Source organism: Neofelis nebulosa, chromosome 1, assembly GCF_028018385.1.
Source record: "Neofelis nebulosa isolate mNeoNeb1 chromosome 1, mNeoNeb1.pri, whole genome shotgun sequence".
In the NCBI taxonomy this organism is placed as follows: domain Eukaryota; kingdom Metazoa; phylum Chordata; class Mammalia; order Carnivora; family Felidae; genus Neofelis; species Neofelis nebulosa.
The window spans coordinates 130,464,510-130,479,504 of NC_080782.1; the positions used below are offsets into that span (position 1 = coordinate 130,464,510).

Below are 14,995 nucleotides of genomic sequence, written 5' to 3' on the forward strand. Positions count from 1 at the left end.
GAGAGGGAGATACAGAATCTGAAGCAGGCTCCAGGCTCTGAGCTATCAGCACAGACCCTGGTGTGGGACTCAAACTCACGAACTGTGAAATCATGACCTGAGCCAAAGTTGGATTCCTACCCAACTGAGCCACCCAGGCACCCCCTAATTTTTATTTATTCATTTTGAGAGAGAGTGAGAGAGTGCACATGCATGAGCAGAGGAGAGGCGGGGGGGGGGGGGGGGAGAGAGAGAATTCTAAGCAGGCTGTGCACCATCATCACAGAGCCCACCATGGGGCTCGATCCCACAAACAGTAAAATCATGACCTGAGCCAAAATCAAGAGTTAGACGCTTAGCCAACTGAGCCACCCAGGAGCCCCAGAACTTAGTGGCTGCAGTTATCTGAAGGCTTGATCAGGACTGGCAGATCTGTCTCCCAAGATGGCTCATTCACAGGGCTATTGGCAGGAAGCCTCAGTTCTTCACCACATGGGCCTCCCTAGAGGCTGCTTCAGTGTCTGCATGACATGTCAGCTAAGTGACTTAATCTTCAAAGTCACACCATCCTGATTTATTCTGTTAGAAGCAAGATGCTAAATCTAAGATTGCTAAATCTAAGCCACCCTCAAAGGTGGGGAATTAGGGCTTTTTTTTTTTGAAGTGAAGAGTATGAAAGAATTTGTGGACATCATTTACAACCACCACAGTTACAAAAGTACAAAAAGTAACTTTAGAATGTAAACTCTGGTCAACCCTCCTTAATCAAGGAATCAGAGTGCATATCATCAGTAATAAGACAAATTGCCATCTTGTGTCACCTGGTAGGAATATGGTGAGAAGGACACAGCCCATTTCTGTTACATTCCTGCCAAGAGGCATGGCTTGAATCTAATCATGTAGAGATCCCAGATGTGGTAGTTGACCTCCAAGATAACCCCCAATGATCCCTGCCTTCTGGCATTCACACTCTTGTGCAGTCTCCTTTCAAGTTATTCTAGGATTGGTCTGTGTGACCAACAGAGTACAGCAAAGGTGATGGTATGTCATTTTCAAGATTAGGTTATAAAAAATTATGACTTCTTTCTTAAGTTGCCTTTGTCACTCCCTCTGGGGAAAACCGTGTTGTAGGCAGCCCTATCTGTGGAGAGGTCAACAGGCAGGGAACTGAAGCTTCCTACTGATAGTCGCATGAGTGAGCTTGAAAGCAACTCAAATTGGAGCACATTCTACAAAATAACTGGCCTGTAATCTTCAAAATTGTTAAGGTCATAATAAGCAAGATACGACTAAGGAACTCATTAGACAGAAGGAAATCAAATAGACTTTACAAAGGCAACGTAGATGCTGAATTGGATTTTGCTATATGGAACATTATTGGGACGTTTGATGTCCCTTAAATGTAAGGGTCTGAAGATTAAATGGTAGGAATGTATCTATTTTAATTTCTTGAGTTTGATGGTTACTTTGTTACCTAGAAGAATATCCTAGTTTATAGAAAAATGCAATGAAATATTCTGAGTTGATGAGTCATCAGTTTGGCAGTTTACAAATGATACAGGAAAAATAGCTCTTTGAACTGTACTTAGAAGTTTTCTATAAGGGTATGATTGTTTCAAAAGTTTTAAGAGCTACATAAAGGAAAGCAATATTTTTATACATGTTATCTGGTATAGCTGTGCATTGAATTCTGTTGTATAAATACTTATGAGTGGAACTACTGGATCATAGAGTGTACATCTCTTTAACTATAGTATATTTTTTTTCAAAATGGTTGTACCGGTTTGCATTCATACACACAATGGATATGTGTTCCTCTTGCTACATAGCTAACATAGCTAATCTTTGCTAACATTTGTTATTCTCAGTTTTTAATTTTATTCTTTCTGGTACGTACGTATGCCTTGGTATCTTTGAGCATTTAATATGCTTTTCTTTGATTAGTAAAGAGCAACTTTTTTAAAGTTTATTTTAATTAATTTTGAGAAAGAGCAAGCGGGGGAGGGGCAGAGAGGGAGAGGGAGACAGAATCCTAAGCAGGTTCCATGCTGTTGGTGCATAGCCTGATGCAGGGCTTGAACTAAGAAACGGTGAGATCATGACCTGAGCCAAAATGAAGAATCAGACACTTAACCGACTGAGCCACCCAGGCACCCCTAAAGAGCAACTTTTTATATGTTTATTATTGATTTGTGTTTCCCAGGCCCATTTTTGTGCAGTCTTCCCATTTTCCACTTCATCTTATTTTTCTATGATGTGTCATTTTCTTGGTGATTTGTAACATCTTCTCCAACTTCTTGGCTTCCCTTTTTTTATTATTTATTATTTTTTAAATTTTTATTTATTTTAAAGGTTTTTTAAGTTTATTTATTTATCTTGAGAGAGACAGGGACAGCACAAGTTGGGGAGGGGCAGAGAGAAGGAGAAAGAGAATCCCAAGCAGGCTTCGCACTGCCAGTGCCGAGCCCGATGCGGGACTCAGTCCCTTGAACGGTGAGATGATGACCTGAGCCGAAACTAAGATTTAGATGCTTAACCTCCCGAGCCACCCAGACGGCCCTTCCCCTTTTTTTTCTCTCTAAATTGTTTTTTAAGTTTATTTATTTATTTTGAAAGAGAGAGTGCACGTGCATGAGAGAGTGGGGGAGGGGCAGAGAGAGAGGGAGAAAGAATCCCAAGTAGTCTCTGCACTGTTAGTGCTTGGCTTCCCTTTTTACTCTCTTTATATTATATTATATGTATACATACATATGTGTGTGTGTGTGTGTGTGTGTGTGTGTGTGTGTATAATTTATTTTTATATAGAGAGACAACCAGCAGGGAGGGGGCAGAGAGGAGGAGAGACAAAGGATCAGATGCAAGCTCCTTACTGACAGCAGAGAGCCCGACTTGCGGCTCGAATTCATGAACCATGAGGGCTCGAAGTCACAGACCACAAGACCGTGACCTGAGCCAAAGTGCGACACTTAACCGACTGAGCCAGCCAGACACCCTTTTCACTTTTTGTTCATTTGTTTGTTTATTTTTAATCTCCTCACCCAACGTGCAGTTCGGTTCAAACTCACGACCTCAAGATGATGCTCTTCCAAATGAGTCAGCCAGGTGCCCCTCCAAGTCACCTTTTTTATACCATCTTGTAAAACATGTATTCTTTGACCAGTCTGTAATCAATGTTTGTATATGGTAGAGAGTAAAGTCTCATTTTTTCCATATGTATAACCAGTTGTCCCTGTACACTTAATAACCTATCTTTTCTCCCACTGCTGTCTAGTGCCATGGTTGTCATAAAATAAGTATTCTTACATACATTAGTCTATTTTTGGGCAGTCTGTTTTGTTCCATGGGCTTGTGTATCTTTGCTCCAATTTCATATTTTTAATTGGTATAGCTGTATCATTAAGTCAATGACTTTTAATCTAAGTCTTCTCCCACTTATTCCTTTACAAGAGCATTTTGGCTATTCTTGGCCTTTTGAATTTCCATATACATTTTAGAATAAGTTGGTTAACAAAACAAACAACCTGTTTTGATTTTCATTGGCATTGCTTTGAGTCTATTGATCAGTTTGTGGAGAATGGACATTTTGAAATTACCAAGTTTTCTTGTGAACATGGTATATTTTTCCATATAGCCACTTACTTAGATGTTTAATTTCTCTCATAATGTTTATATTGTGCAAAGAACTCTTGTACATATTTTCTTTGTATCTCTATGTATTTGATACTTTTCAGGAAATTATAAATATCACCTTTTAAAATGTCATCCTAACTGTTTTTGTTATAGAAATTCTATTGACTTTTATGTGTTTACCTTGTATCTAATACAGAGTTCAGCAAACAGTCATCTGCTGAATCCTACTTGCTGCTTGTTTTGGTGGGCTCTCAAGAATGTTAATTACAGGGCACCAGGGTGGCTCAGTCAGTTAAACGTCTGACTTTGGCTCAGGTCATGAGCCAAAGGTTCATGAGTTTGAGTCCGGCATCTGGGGAGCTTGTGCCCACTTTGGGTGAGCAGGAGCCCCGCTTCAGATCAATACAACCCTGCTTCAGATGAACATGAGCCGCACTCCTCTCTTTCTTTCTCTCTCTGCCCCTCACTCACTTGCACCCTCTTTCAATTAAAAAAAAAAAAAAGAATGTTAATTACATGTATATATGTATGGTCAGTTGGATAGTAGGAAACACTAACTTTCAACCTCAAATGAGTGAAATGTTATCTTCTAGAAAAGAATTCCATTCTTCTCCCTAGTAAACCTCCTTTATGTGGAATAATTTTATTAATAACATATTTGTGGAATTGGGTTTTCTCTCATGTTAGATAAGTAGCTACATAATACCCTCAATTTTACCTCCTGATTGGCAAAGCCTAAAATTTTTGCTATCTGACTCTTTACAAAGTTTGCTGACCACAATCTGAAATCTTGCTGATCTTGTGAATTCTAATTATTTCAAAATACTTTATCTCTAGATTCTTTGGATTTGCCATGTACATAATATGTCATCAGTGAGGAATGAACATTTTATTTTTTCCTTTCCAATTCTTTTCATCTATTTGACTTTACTTGCTGCATCTTAATCCAATTTCAGGGATTATAGGATTGGGATTTTTCTTTTTCTCCTAGATGAGTAGAAGCTGAGCTGTATTCCATATACAGTTGGTTTATTCTCAGAGTATAAATCTTCAGAGACCTAACCCTGGATACATAGTTTATTTCCGTGGCTTGTTATAATGAGGTTTACCCCGCTGGGCAAACACTTCCACGCTGGGCAAACACTTCCAGCTCAAGTTGACTTAAATACAGAGCTGACTGCTGTGGATTTCCATTTTCTTCCATATTTTGGCTTGGTTAGATTCTTCACCCCGTCGTTAGTTCTCTGATGCCTCAAGCAGATTGTTAAAAATGTTTTGACTGTCTTTTCTATTTCTGAGCTGAGGAGTTGGTCTGAGTTACCTAGTCTGCCATTACTGGAATGGAATTGAGGAATGAAGATTTGAATGGAGTTCTAACTCCCAAGGTCCATGTTCTTGACTACTTAGTATCCTGCCTTCTAATTAAATCTGACATAATAAGCAAAGTATAAAATTATGTTTATATTTGACCTTAAAAATATTTACATTATGTGTACTTTTCAGGATAGAAAATGTCAAGTCAAAACCTTAAGTCCTGTATTCTATTTTCTTTCTGTTCTTTTGCTCTGCAGTGAAGCAAATAAGCAACATGTAAGATGTCAGAAATGCTTAGAATTTGGACATTGGACTTATGAATGCACAGGAAAAAGAAAATACCTACATAGGCCTTCAAGAACAGCAGAATTAAAGAAAGCTTTAAAAGAAAAAGAAAACAGATTATTATTATTACAACAAAGGTAAGTGTACATGTGGGAGTTTTTTTCTTTTTTCTTTCTTTCTTTTTTTTTTTTTTTTTTAAGTAGGCTTCAGACCCAATGCAGAGCCCAATGCAGGATCTGAACCCACAACCACAAGACCTGAGCTGAGATTAAGAGGCACACACGCAACCAACTGAGCTACCCAGGCACTCTCCAAAGGAGTATTTTTATTTATAGAATTTATTAAACAACTAAATGTCTCATGGTGGTTATCCAGATTTAGATTATAGTATAGGCTAACATTTAATGAGTGCTTACTATGTCCTAGGTGCTATATAAGCTCTTGACACCTATTAGCTTATTCGAGCATCACATCTGTACAATTAATGTACGTACTATTATCCCCATTTTACATGTGAAGAAACTGGAGCCTGGAAAAGTTCAGTTACCTGTCAGTGTCACACAGTCAGTAAGTGGAAAGATTAAGTGTTAAACCAGCCAGGCCTTGTTCTTAATCATTGTACTTTATTGACTTAACTGCCAGTGAAATGACAGCAGACTATGAGGTAGGTTATATGAGCCATCAACCTGAAAGATAAAATGGCCAGTTGTTATTTTACCAACAAAATGAGTTTATTCGGGAATAGTAAAGGCATTGCAATCCGGGACAAACAAACCATGGCAAACTATAGGCAGGTCCAGGGAACAAAGGAGAAGGGCTTGCTTTTATTGGGGAAAAGAGGAAATTGGGAAGGGCTGTTTTTGTTTTAAGTTTATTTATTTATTTTGAGAGAGATAGAAACAGTGCAAGTGGAAGAGGGGCAGAGAGAGTGGGAGAGAGAATCCCAAACAGGCTCCTCACTGCCAGCCCAGAGCCTGAAGTTGGGCTTGAACTCACGAAACAGTGAGATCATAACCTGAGTCAAAAGCAAGAGGCAGATGCTTAACCAACTGAGCCACCCAGGTGCACCAAGAAGGGCTGTTTTAAACAAAAGTCCATTGGAAGAGAATAAGAGATCAAGATTCTCATTGGACGACTGTGGCAGTTTCTCCTGGCTGTTGCTATTGCTAGACAAGAAGAAAACTGTCCTTCCTCCTGCTGGAATGGTAAAAGTAAGCTACTTCCTACTCAAGAATGCAAGGTACTATTCTTCATGTTGGGGTCTGCTGTTAATGATGAGTGGTAGTGTGTGAGAACCCCCCTTTAGAGCTTCCCAACTCCATTTTTTATCCAGTTCCCTTTATTGTTATAGAGTCGATATGGAAAGACATCCAAGATACTTAAACTAAGTATATAAATAGGGTAGAAAACAGTATATATAATATGCTATCATTTATGTTAAAAAAGAAGAGAAGGAATAATGAAATTTTTTTGGAAATATAAAAGAGTCATAATAGTGGCTCCATTCTAAAAAAAAATTTTTTTTACGTTTGTTTATTTTTGAGAGATAGATAGAGACATCACAAGCGGGGGAGAGGCAGAGAGAGAGGGAGACACAGAATCCAAAGCAGGCTCCAGGCTCTGGGCTGTCAGCACAGAGCCCGACACAGGGCCCGAACCCACGGACCAGGAGATCATGACCTGAGCTGAAGTTGGACACTCAACCAACTGAGCCACCCATGCGGCCCATCGTGGCTCCATTATAGAAGGAGAATTGGGTAGGAGGGACCTGGAAATGTGTTACTTACCCTTTTGTGTCCTTTGAATAAAGCTTTTAAAATTGCTTTGAAATAAGTAAGTAAACATGTTTTAGAAACTGAAATGAGAAGGTGTCAGGTGTACTCAGTGCTACAGATGAGAAGCAGCATCTTCATAAGGACTGTTAGCTATATAATAGTGTCTTAAACACATGGACTTTCAAGGTAGCAGTCTCCCAATTTGTGGAAATGAATACTCCTCAAGGGTTATGCAGGAATAGATAGGTAATCAATTTCTAGGTCATCAACATTCATACATACTTTTTCAAAACTAAATTTGTATGAGAACTTGCCTGCCAGTTCTCCTTTTCCATTCTCTTTCTTCATGTGTGAAAACATTTTTCAAAATAGTGGTATATGTACAAAGAAAGTGAATAGCTCTAATTATTAGGAGCAAATTCTTTTGTAATTTTTTTTTCCCCAGGAAACCTGAAGGAAGACCTAATTGAGCTGCCAATTTAAAAGTATTTTTTTAATTTATTATTTTTTTAAATGTTTATTTATTTATTTTGAGAGAGAGCACAGCAAGCACAAGCAGGGGAGGAGCAGAGAGAGAGAGAGAATCCCAAACAGGCTCCGTGCTGCCAGCACAGAGCCCGACACAGAGCTCAAACTCACAAAACATGACGTCATGACCCAAGCTGAAATCAGGAGTCAGCCACCTAACCAACTGAGCCACCCAGGTGCCCATAAAAGTGTTTTTTAATGATACATTTTTGTGACTCATGGAATACAACATTGAAGGAATTCAAACAGTAACATTGCTACAACAAAACTCTATTCCCAACTGTTGAGGTTAAGAAGGTTTCTTAGGGTCAAATCTATACAAATTAAATATAGGAATTGAATTAATGCTGAACCTTGTTGGAATTTAGCAATAAGATCCATGGATACATTAAGTGGAAAAACACTCGATGTCATTAAGAGATGCATTTCCAATAAATTTACTTTGATGTGTAATAATTATTAAAATTTGTAATGTATTGGGGCACCTGGGTGATTCAGTCAGTTAAATGTCCAACTTTTGATCCTGGCTCAGGTCATGATCTTATGATTTCATGGGTTCAAGCCCCATGTCAGGTTCTGCACTGGTGGCCTGGAGCCTGCTTGGTATTCTTTCTCTTCCTTTCTCCTTCTCTCTCTCTCAAAATAAATAAACTTTAAAATTTATAATGTATTTCTACATTGTTTTAATCAATTGTATTATCAGTAATGGTTGCTCAATTCAGAATTTTTAAACACTTTTAAAGTCTTAGGATCATATGTAATTAAAAAATACAATTTTAAGTTATGTCTCTGTTTTTATTGCCGAGAAATACTGTAAGTGATCATAAAAATCTTTGCCATAAAAATATATTAGGATACTTTCTATAGGGAAACGAGAATAAAAGTACAAGTTCAGGGGTACCTGGCTGGCTCAGTCAGTGGAGCATGTGACTCCTGATCTCAGAGTTGTGGGTTTGAACCTCATGTTGAGTATGGAGCCTACTTTAAGAAAAAGAAAATAAAAAGAAAAAAAAGTAGAAGTTCAGTGAGGAAAAAAGACAGTGTAAAAGTACCAACTGTTAAAGATAAGCTTGTTCATAATTTTTGAGTGAATTACAGGAGGTATCAAATTATTGTGGCATTTACTTTCCATTGGATACAATTACCAAATGATATAATAATTTTCTTTTGAAATTATATATATGAGATGAGTCATTACACTTTTCGTTAATATTAAAACTTGGATTTAAAAAAGGAAGAGGCAAAAAAAAGTTTTTCAAATTCTTTATTAAGAATGTAAGAGGGCTGTGCCTGGTGGCTCAGTTGGTTAAGTGTCCAACTCTTGATTTTGGCTCAGGGCATGATCTCAGTTCATGAGATTAAGCCCTGTGTCTTTCAGCTCGAAGCCTGCTTGGGATTTTCTCTGTCCCTCTCTCTCTCTCTTCCTCTCCCCTGCTGGCATATGTGCTCTCTTTCACACACACAAAATAAACATTTTTTAAGAAAAGAATGTAAGCAAAAGGGAGGCACCTGGGTAGCTCATCAGTTGAACATCTGGCTCTTGTTTTCAGCTCAGGTCATGATCCCAGGGTCATGGGATTGAGCCCTGCGTCAGGCTCTGCACTGAATATGGAGCCTACTTGGGATTCTTTCTCTCCCTTTCTCTCTGCCCCTCTCCCCTGCTTGTGCTCTGTCATTCTCTCTCTTAAAAAAAAAAAAAAAAAAGAATGTAAGCAAAAAATGTTTGAAGAGCCCTGTCCTAAAAAAATATAGGGGTGCCTGGGTGACTCAGTCAGTTGAGCCTCCGACTTCAGCTCAGGTCATGATCTCATGGTTTGTGGGTTCAAGCCCTGCATCAGGCACACTGCTATCAATGCAGAGTCCACTTCTGATCCTCTATCCCCTTCTCTCTCTGCCTTTCCCCTGCTTGTGCTCTCTCTCTTCAAAACAAACATTAAAAAAAATTTTAATAAAATAAAGTATAATAGTTGTGAATAATTTCAACATTTACTTCTGTTTTTCTAGTTGTATGGTATGAATATCTTGTTCTTAAAAATACATAAAACTAGGGGCACCTGGATGGCTCAACCAGTTAAGTGTCTGACTCTCGATTTCGGCTCAGGTTATGATCTCATGGTTGGTAAGAGCCAGCCCTGCATCGGGCTCTGTGCTGACAGTGTGGAGTCTGCTTGGGATTCTCCCTCTCTCCCTCTGTCTGCCCCTCTGCCCCTCTCAAAATAAATAAATGTTTAAAAAAAAAATACACAAAACTACATGAATTTTAGATATGGCTCTATTAGATAAAAACTGCTGATTTTTGGTTCACTGATAAAATGATGAAAGTGTATGAATCTCAGTGATCATGAATTTTTCTCGTGTGATTGACAAATGTACTCCTACCACTTATTTTACCATGAAAATAACAATTGTAGTAATTCCATTATGTGAGACAACTTTACATAAATATATATTTATATTCAAAGACTCAGAAAATAAGGATACCAACATTATCTAGGAAATACAGAGAAGTCAAGAATATAAAAATGTTAAATTTACAGGACAGTGCTATAGTAATAGAAGTAATTATGTAATTTGAAAACCCAATGTAGCATGTATATTTGGCAGAAATATAGCAGCAAACCATTTGTATATTTCATTCAAAAATCATCAGACTATGTTCTTTTTAAATAATGTGAGTAGGGGCGCCTAGGTGGCTCAGTTGGTTAAGTGTCTGACTTCAGCTCAGATCATGGTCTCATAGCTCGTGAGTTTGAGCCCTGCATCAGGCTCTGTGCTTACAGTTTGAAGCCTGGAGCCTGTTTCAGATTTTCGCTCTCTCTCTCTCTCTCTCTCTCTCTCTCTCTCTGCCCCTCCTCCTCTCGCGTTCTGTCTCTTTCAAAAATAAACGTTAAAAAAAAAAATAATGTGAGGGAACACAGTCTTGAAGTATTAAGTGTCTGGTTTTAATAATAGTAAATAACAATAACTGGAGGTACCTGGGTGACTCAGTTGGTTAAGTGTCAGAGTCTTGATCTCAGCTCAGGTCTTGATCTCGGGGTCATTAGTTCAAGTCCTACATTGGGCTCCACGCTGGTTGTGGAGTGTACTTAAAAAAAAAAAAAAAAACTAACTAAATCAAATAGTAAATAACTGAACATTTAGGGGACATGCAGAAAAAGAAATGGCTATTTTATTTCATTTTATTTTTTTTATTTTTTTATTAGAGAGAGAGTGAGTAGAGCAGGCTCTATGCCTAGTGCAGAGTCCAACACAGCGCTCCATCCCATGACCCTTGGATCATGGCCGAAATCAAGAGTCACACGCTCAACTGACTAAGCCAGTTGTCCTAGAAATGGTTATTTTGTTTTATTTTTAATTTTTTTAAATGTTTATTTATTTTTAAGAGAGACAGAGACAGAGCATGAGGAGGGGAGGGGCAGAGAGAGAGGGAGAGAGAGAATCCGAAGCAGGCTCCAGGCTCTAAAGTGTCAGCACAGAGCCCCATGTAGGACTTGAACCTGTGAACCATGAGATCATGTCCTGAGCTGAAGTTGGAGGCTCAATAGACTGAGCTACCCAGGTGCCCCCAGGAATGGTTATCTTATAGACATGTTTTTATTACTTATTTTTGAGAGAGAGTGAGAGACAGTGTGAGCAGGGAAGGGGCAGAGACAGAGGGAGACACAGAATCCGAAGGAGGCTCCAGGCTCTGAGCTGTCAGCACAGAACCCAAGGCTGGGCTAAGCTCATGAACCATGAGATCATGGCCTGAGCTGAAGTCGGAGGCTCAACCGACAGAGCCACCCAGGCGCCCCCAGAAATGGTTATTTTAAATTAAAGGTTGCTTTCCTTTTTTTTTTTTAATGAAATAGTCATTTATAAGATAATTCTGAAAACTCAAATTATAGTTGGTGTTTTACTGTTGTTTTGTTATTCCATAAGTAGTTGGTTTAGCCATGTCAACCTTAGCTCAAAACTAAAAAGAATCAAATTGGTGCACTCAGTCCTCCTAACCACCAACTTCCCTGGCTTCTAAGATACAGTTGATAATATCTGTCTTACCTTTTAAGTACTGATTAAGTTGACTGCATATATCATATGCAGCCTATAGTAGGAAACTAACTTATTGCTTATAACAAGAAAATACTGGAGTCAGTACTTGTCATGAAAGACAAAGTGTTTCTCCAATGTAAAACAGTTTTGGGGATAGCTGAAGGGTTTGCCTGAGCTGTGTATAATTACTATTAACAGGAGCTTTTCCCCCCCTCATGTTTATCAGCATCGGAGAAACTAATGTAGAAAGAAAGACGAAGAAAAAAAGGTAAGTGTGGCTTTAGGAATATTATGTAGATAATAAAGAATACTCATTGGAGGGATGAAAAGAGTGATTTTAAAACACTTGTGATAAAATTTGGATCTGAAATCTCTTGTCTGTAATTCGTGATTAAGTATCATCCCTTTTTCCTCTCTTTACCTGACTGGAATTTATTCGCTTCATTTTTCCTTTTTCTCCAACTTTCCAGAGTATACCTGGAAGTAGTAAATAATTTCTCTTAGAAATCTCTCTTATTCTATTAGAATAAGAAATATTATTAGACTGGTAAAAAAAAAAAATTGTTGACCAGCTATATATCTGGTGAGAGTAAAGATTATGAAACATTTACCATGCTCTCCAAGGCTTAAATAAACCCAACAATTACACTGCAACTTTATTCTAACATGATTCATTCTGGAGTATATTAAGAGTAGGAACACTGCTCTCGAACTCCATCCAGGAGAGTTACGTTATTAAAGTAAAACCTGCGGTTGCTGCGGGATTACTAGTCACACAGTCCCCAACGCATCACATCTAGGGATCCCGTGGTAGCCAGGCTTCAGTGTATGCATATACCTTGTTCGCCCATGAAATTGCTTTTTAAACATTCTGTGAAGGGTCAGCTTCCCCTGCATGTAACTGTTCACTGTCTAACAGGTCTAAGAGTGTCACTAGTTCCAGTAGCAATAGCAGTGACAGTTCAGCCAGCGATTCTTCATCTGAGAGTGAAGAAACATCTACCTCATCCTCCTCAGAGGACAGTGACACCGATGAAAGTTCTTCCAGTTCATCGTCTTCATCCTCCTCCACGAGCTCTTCCTCGTCCTCTGATTCAGACTCAGATTCTAGCTCTTCCAGTAGCAGCAGCACCAGCACAGAGAGCAGCTCCGAGGATGAACCACCAAAGAAGAAGAAAAAGAAATAGAATCACTCCATCCCTATTGGACTGCCGGACTGAACACATCAGTGTCATTCTCGAAAGGGAATTTAGATTGTGTTAAGGCCAGACAGGTTAACCAGTCAACATTTCTAGAGTTTGGAAGTTTCTAAATGTTTTACACATCATAAGAGCATAAAGAGTATTAATAATGGATTATGTATGTGTGTGCGTATATATATATACGTATATATATATATATATATACGTATATATATATATAAAAGACTTTTTTTATTTTAAGGGTAAATCTTGTTTTTCTTTTTTATCTTTAATATATATCTCTAAAACTTAAAGCTGAATCCAGTAAATCTGTTATTGTGATGAAACTTTTCTTTTCTCCCTGTGAAATGAATGCCACACTTTGTTACATGTTAGTGCTACGTATCAGACATGTTTTCAGGATAATGAACCACAATGTCTGGCAGTGAATTTCTCATGCTTTTGGCTGTGTTATTATGGAAGATTTACTACCTTGTTACTATAAACTTAGAGGAGTTTTCCTCTTAATAAATGTGCTCGATTTTTATGTTTATGTTCAGAAGGTTATTGGACTTCTTAAATGAAAAGCTCAAGGAACCTATTAATATATTTATGCCTTTTCATTCGTACAAGTGTCCACTTACTGTGTTATGTCATTCGTTTTCTTCTGGTTCTTAGAGTTACTCTTGTCTGAGGAAAATCAATCTAGAGGAACCTAAAAAGGAACCAAAATTCTGAAAGTACTTAGGAGTCCAATCTTGGTGCCTTTTGATAAGTTGTGTGTATCAGAAAAGAGTCACTTAAAAGTTTAATTTAACTAAAGTGATATAAATATCTTTGTGTGTTAATATGCTGTAAAAGGTAGGAGAGGAAAAGGAAGAGGAAGAAAGGTAATTTTTACCAAAACTTAGGGCGATGTTGGTTGCCTTTTATTAAGTTTTTCTAAGCATTCATAAAGATTGCCTTTTATTATTTTATTATTATTTTTGCCATTGTGATTTGACAGTTCATGGCAACTGGTCATATCTGGCGATCTACTGAGTAAATACAAATGACTTGGATTAATCTCGTGTTTACATAGCATAGACACCGTTGAAATGTAGCATGTAAGATTAAAAAGAAATACTGAACAATATTTCTTAAAAGTGATATACTCTGCTGTGGTGAAATTATTTAGTTGTGCATGACATCATTCTATGATGTCTTTTAAGCTTTTTGGAAAGAGGTATCGTTTGTAGAAAAATCTTGACTTGGGCTAAATAAGGGTTTTTAAAACTATGAATGTTGTCTTTTTTATATTTTTATGAGAAAGTAGAAAATTGCTTTTGAAAAAATGAGCTTCTATTTAAGCGTTGAAATACACGTATGTTGTAAGTTTAAGGAGCCTGTAACTCCTTGTATGTTTTATAGAACCAGCTGTTTTCAGTGGTTGTAAATAAACTCTAAAAACATCATTTCAAAGGCTCCATACAGAACGTATCAATTGACAGGTAGATTTAATAAGTTACTAATTAATCCCATTTTACAACGGTAGTCTCTGTAAGGGCATTTTTAGCAGTTAAAGAACTTGGAAGAGAAAAGAAAAGTGTACTTAGGTTGCAACACTTGCAATTAAATAAAACTCGTTTGTGCTCACGAGCTCAAGCATCAATTATCTCTTTGCTATTTTACTTAATGCTAGCTCTTATTCCTTTGGAGGGTAAGGACATTTAAGCAAATTCTAATTATTTTTATTGTTGTAACTGTTACAAGGTGTACGTGGAGAAGTACAGAAGGCAGGAATTCTATTCTTTTCTAGTCATACAATTCATTCAAAACAGAATCAGTGGCGGGGCACCTGTGGGGCAGGGTCAGTTGAGCATCCGACTCTTGATGTCCACTCAGGTCATGATCCAAGCATTGTGGGATTGAGCCCTGTGTTGGGTTCTGTGCTGAGTGTAGAGCCTGCTTGAGATTCTCTCTTTCTCTTCCTCTGACCCCCGTCCCAATACAAATAAAAACAGAAAACAGAATCAATGGCAAGGTAGAGTCTAACTTCCGAAGAGTTTCTCCATATCCTGCCTAAAAGCAAAAATTTGAAAGTTGAGTCCCTGACGTATGTCTTTTTTTTTTTTAGTGTTTCTTTATTTTTGAGGGAGAGAGAGAGAGAGAGAGTACAAGCAGGGGAGGTGCAGACAGAGAGGGAGACACAAAATCTGAAGCAGGCTCCAGTCTCAGCTGTCAGCACAGAGCCCGACACAGGGTTCGAACCCACCAACTGTGAGATCATGA

General features: G+C 38.1%; 1 protein-coding gene across 1 annotated transcript in view; it reads left to right on the forward strand.

Annotated features, from left to right (window-relative positions):
* Positions 1 to 14,362, forward strand: part of ZCCHC10 (zinc finger CCHC-type containing 10) — a 29,246-nt gene extending 14,884 nt beyond the window's left edge. The window contains exons 2-4 of the mRNA XM_058736449.1: positions 5,181 to 5,345; positions 11,770 to 11,811; positions 12,463 to 14,362. Coding sequence (XP_058592432.1) covers positions 5,181 to 5,345; positions 11,770 to 11,811; positions 12,463 to 12,730 — 475 coding nt within the window. The 3' untranslated portion in view covers positions 12,731 to 14,362. The remainder of the gene's footprint in view (positions 1 to 5,180; positions 5,346 to 11,769; positions 11,812 to 12,462) is intronic.
* Positions 14,363 to 14,995: the final 633 nt, after the last annotated feature.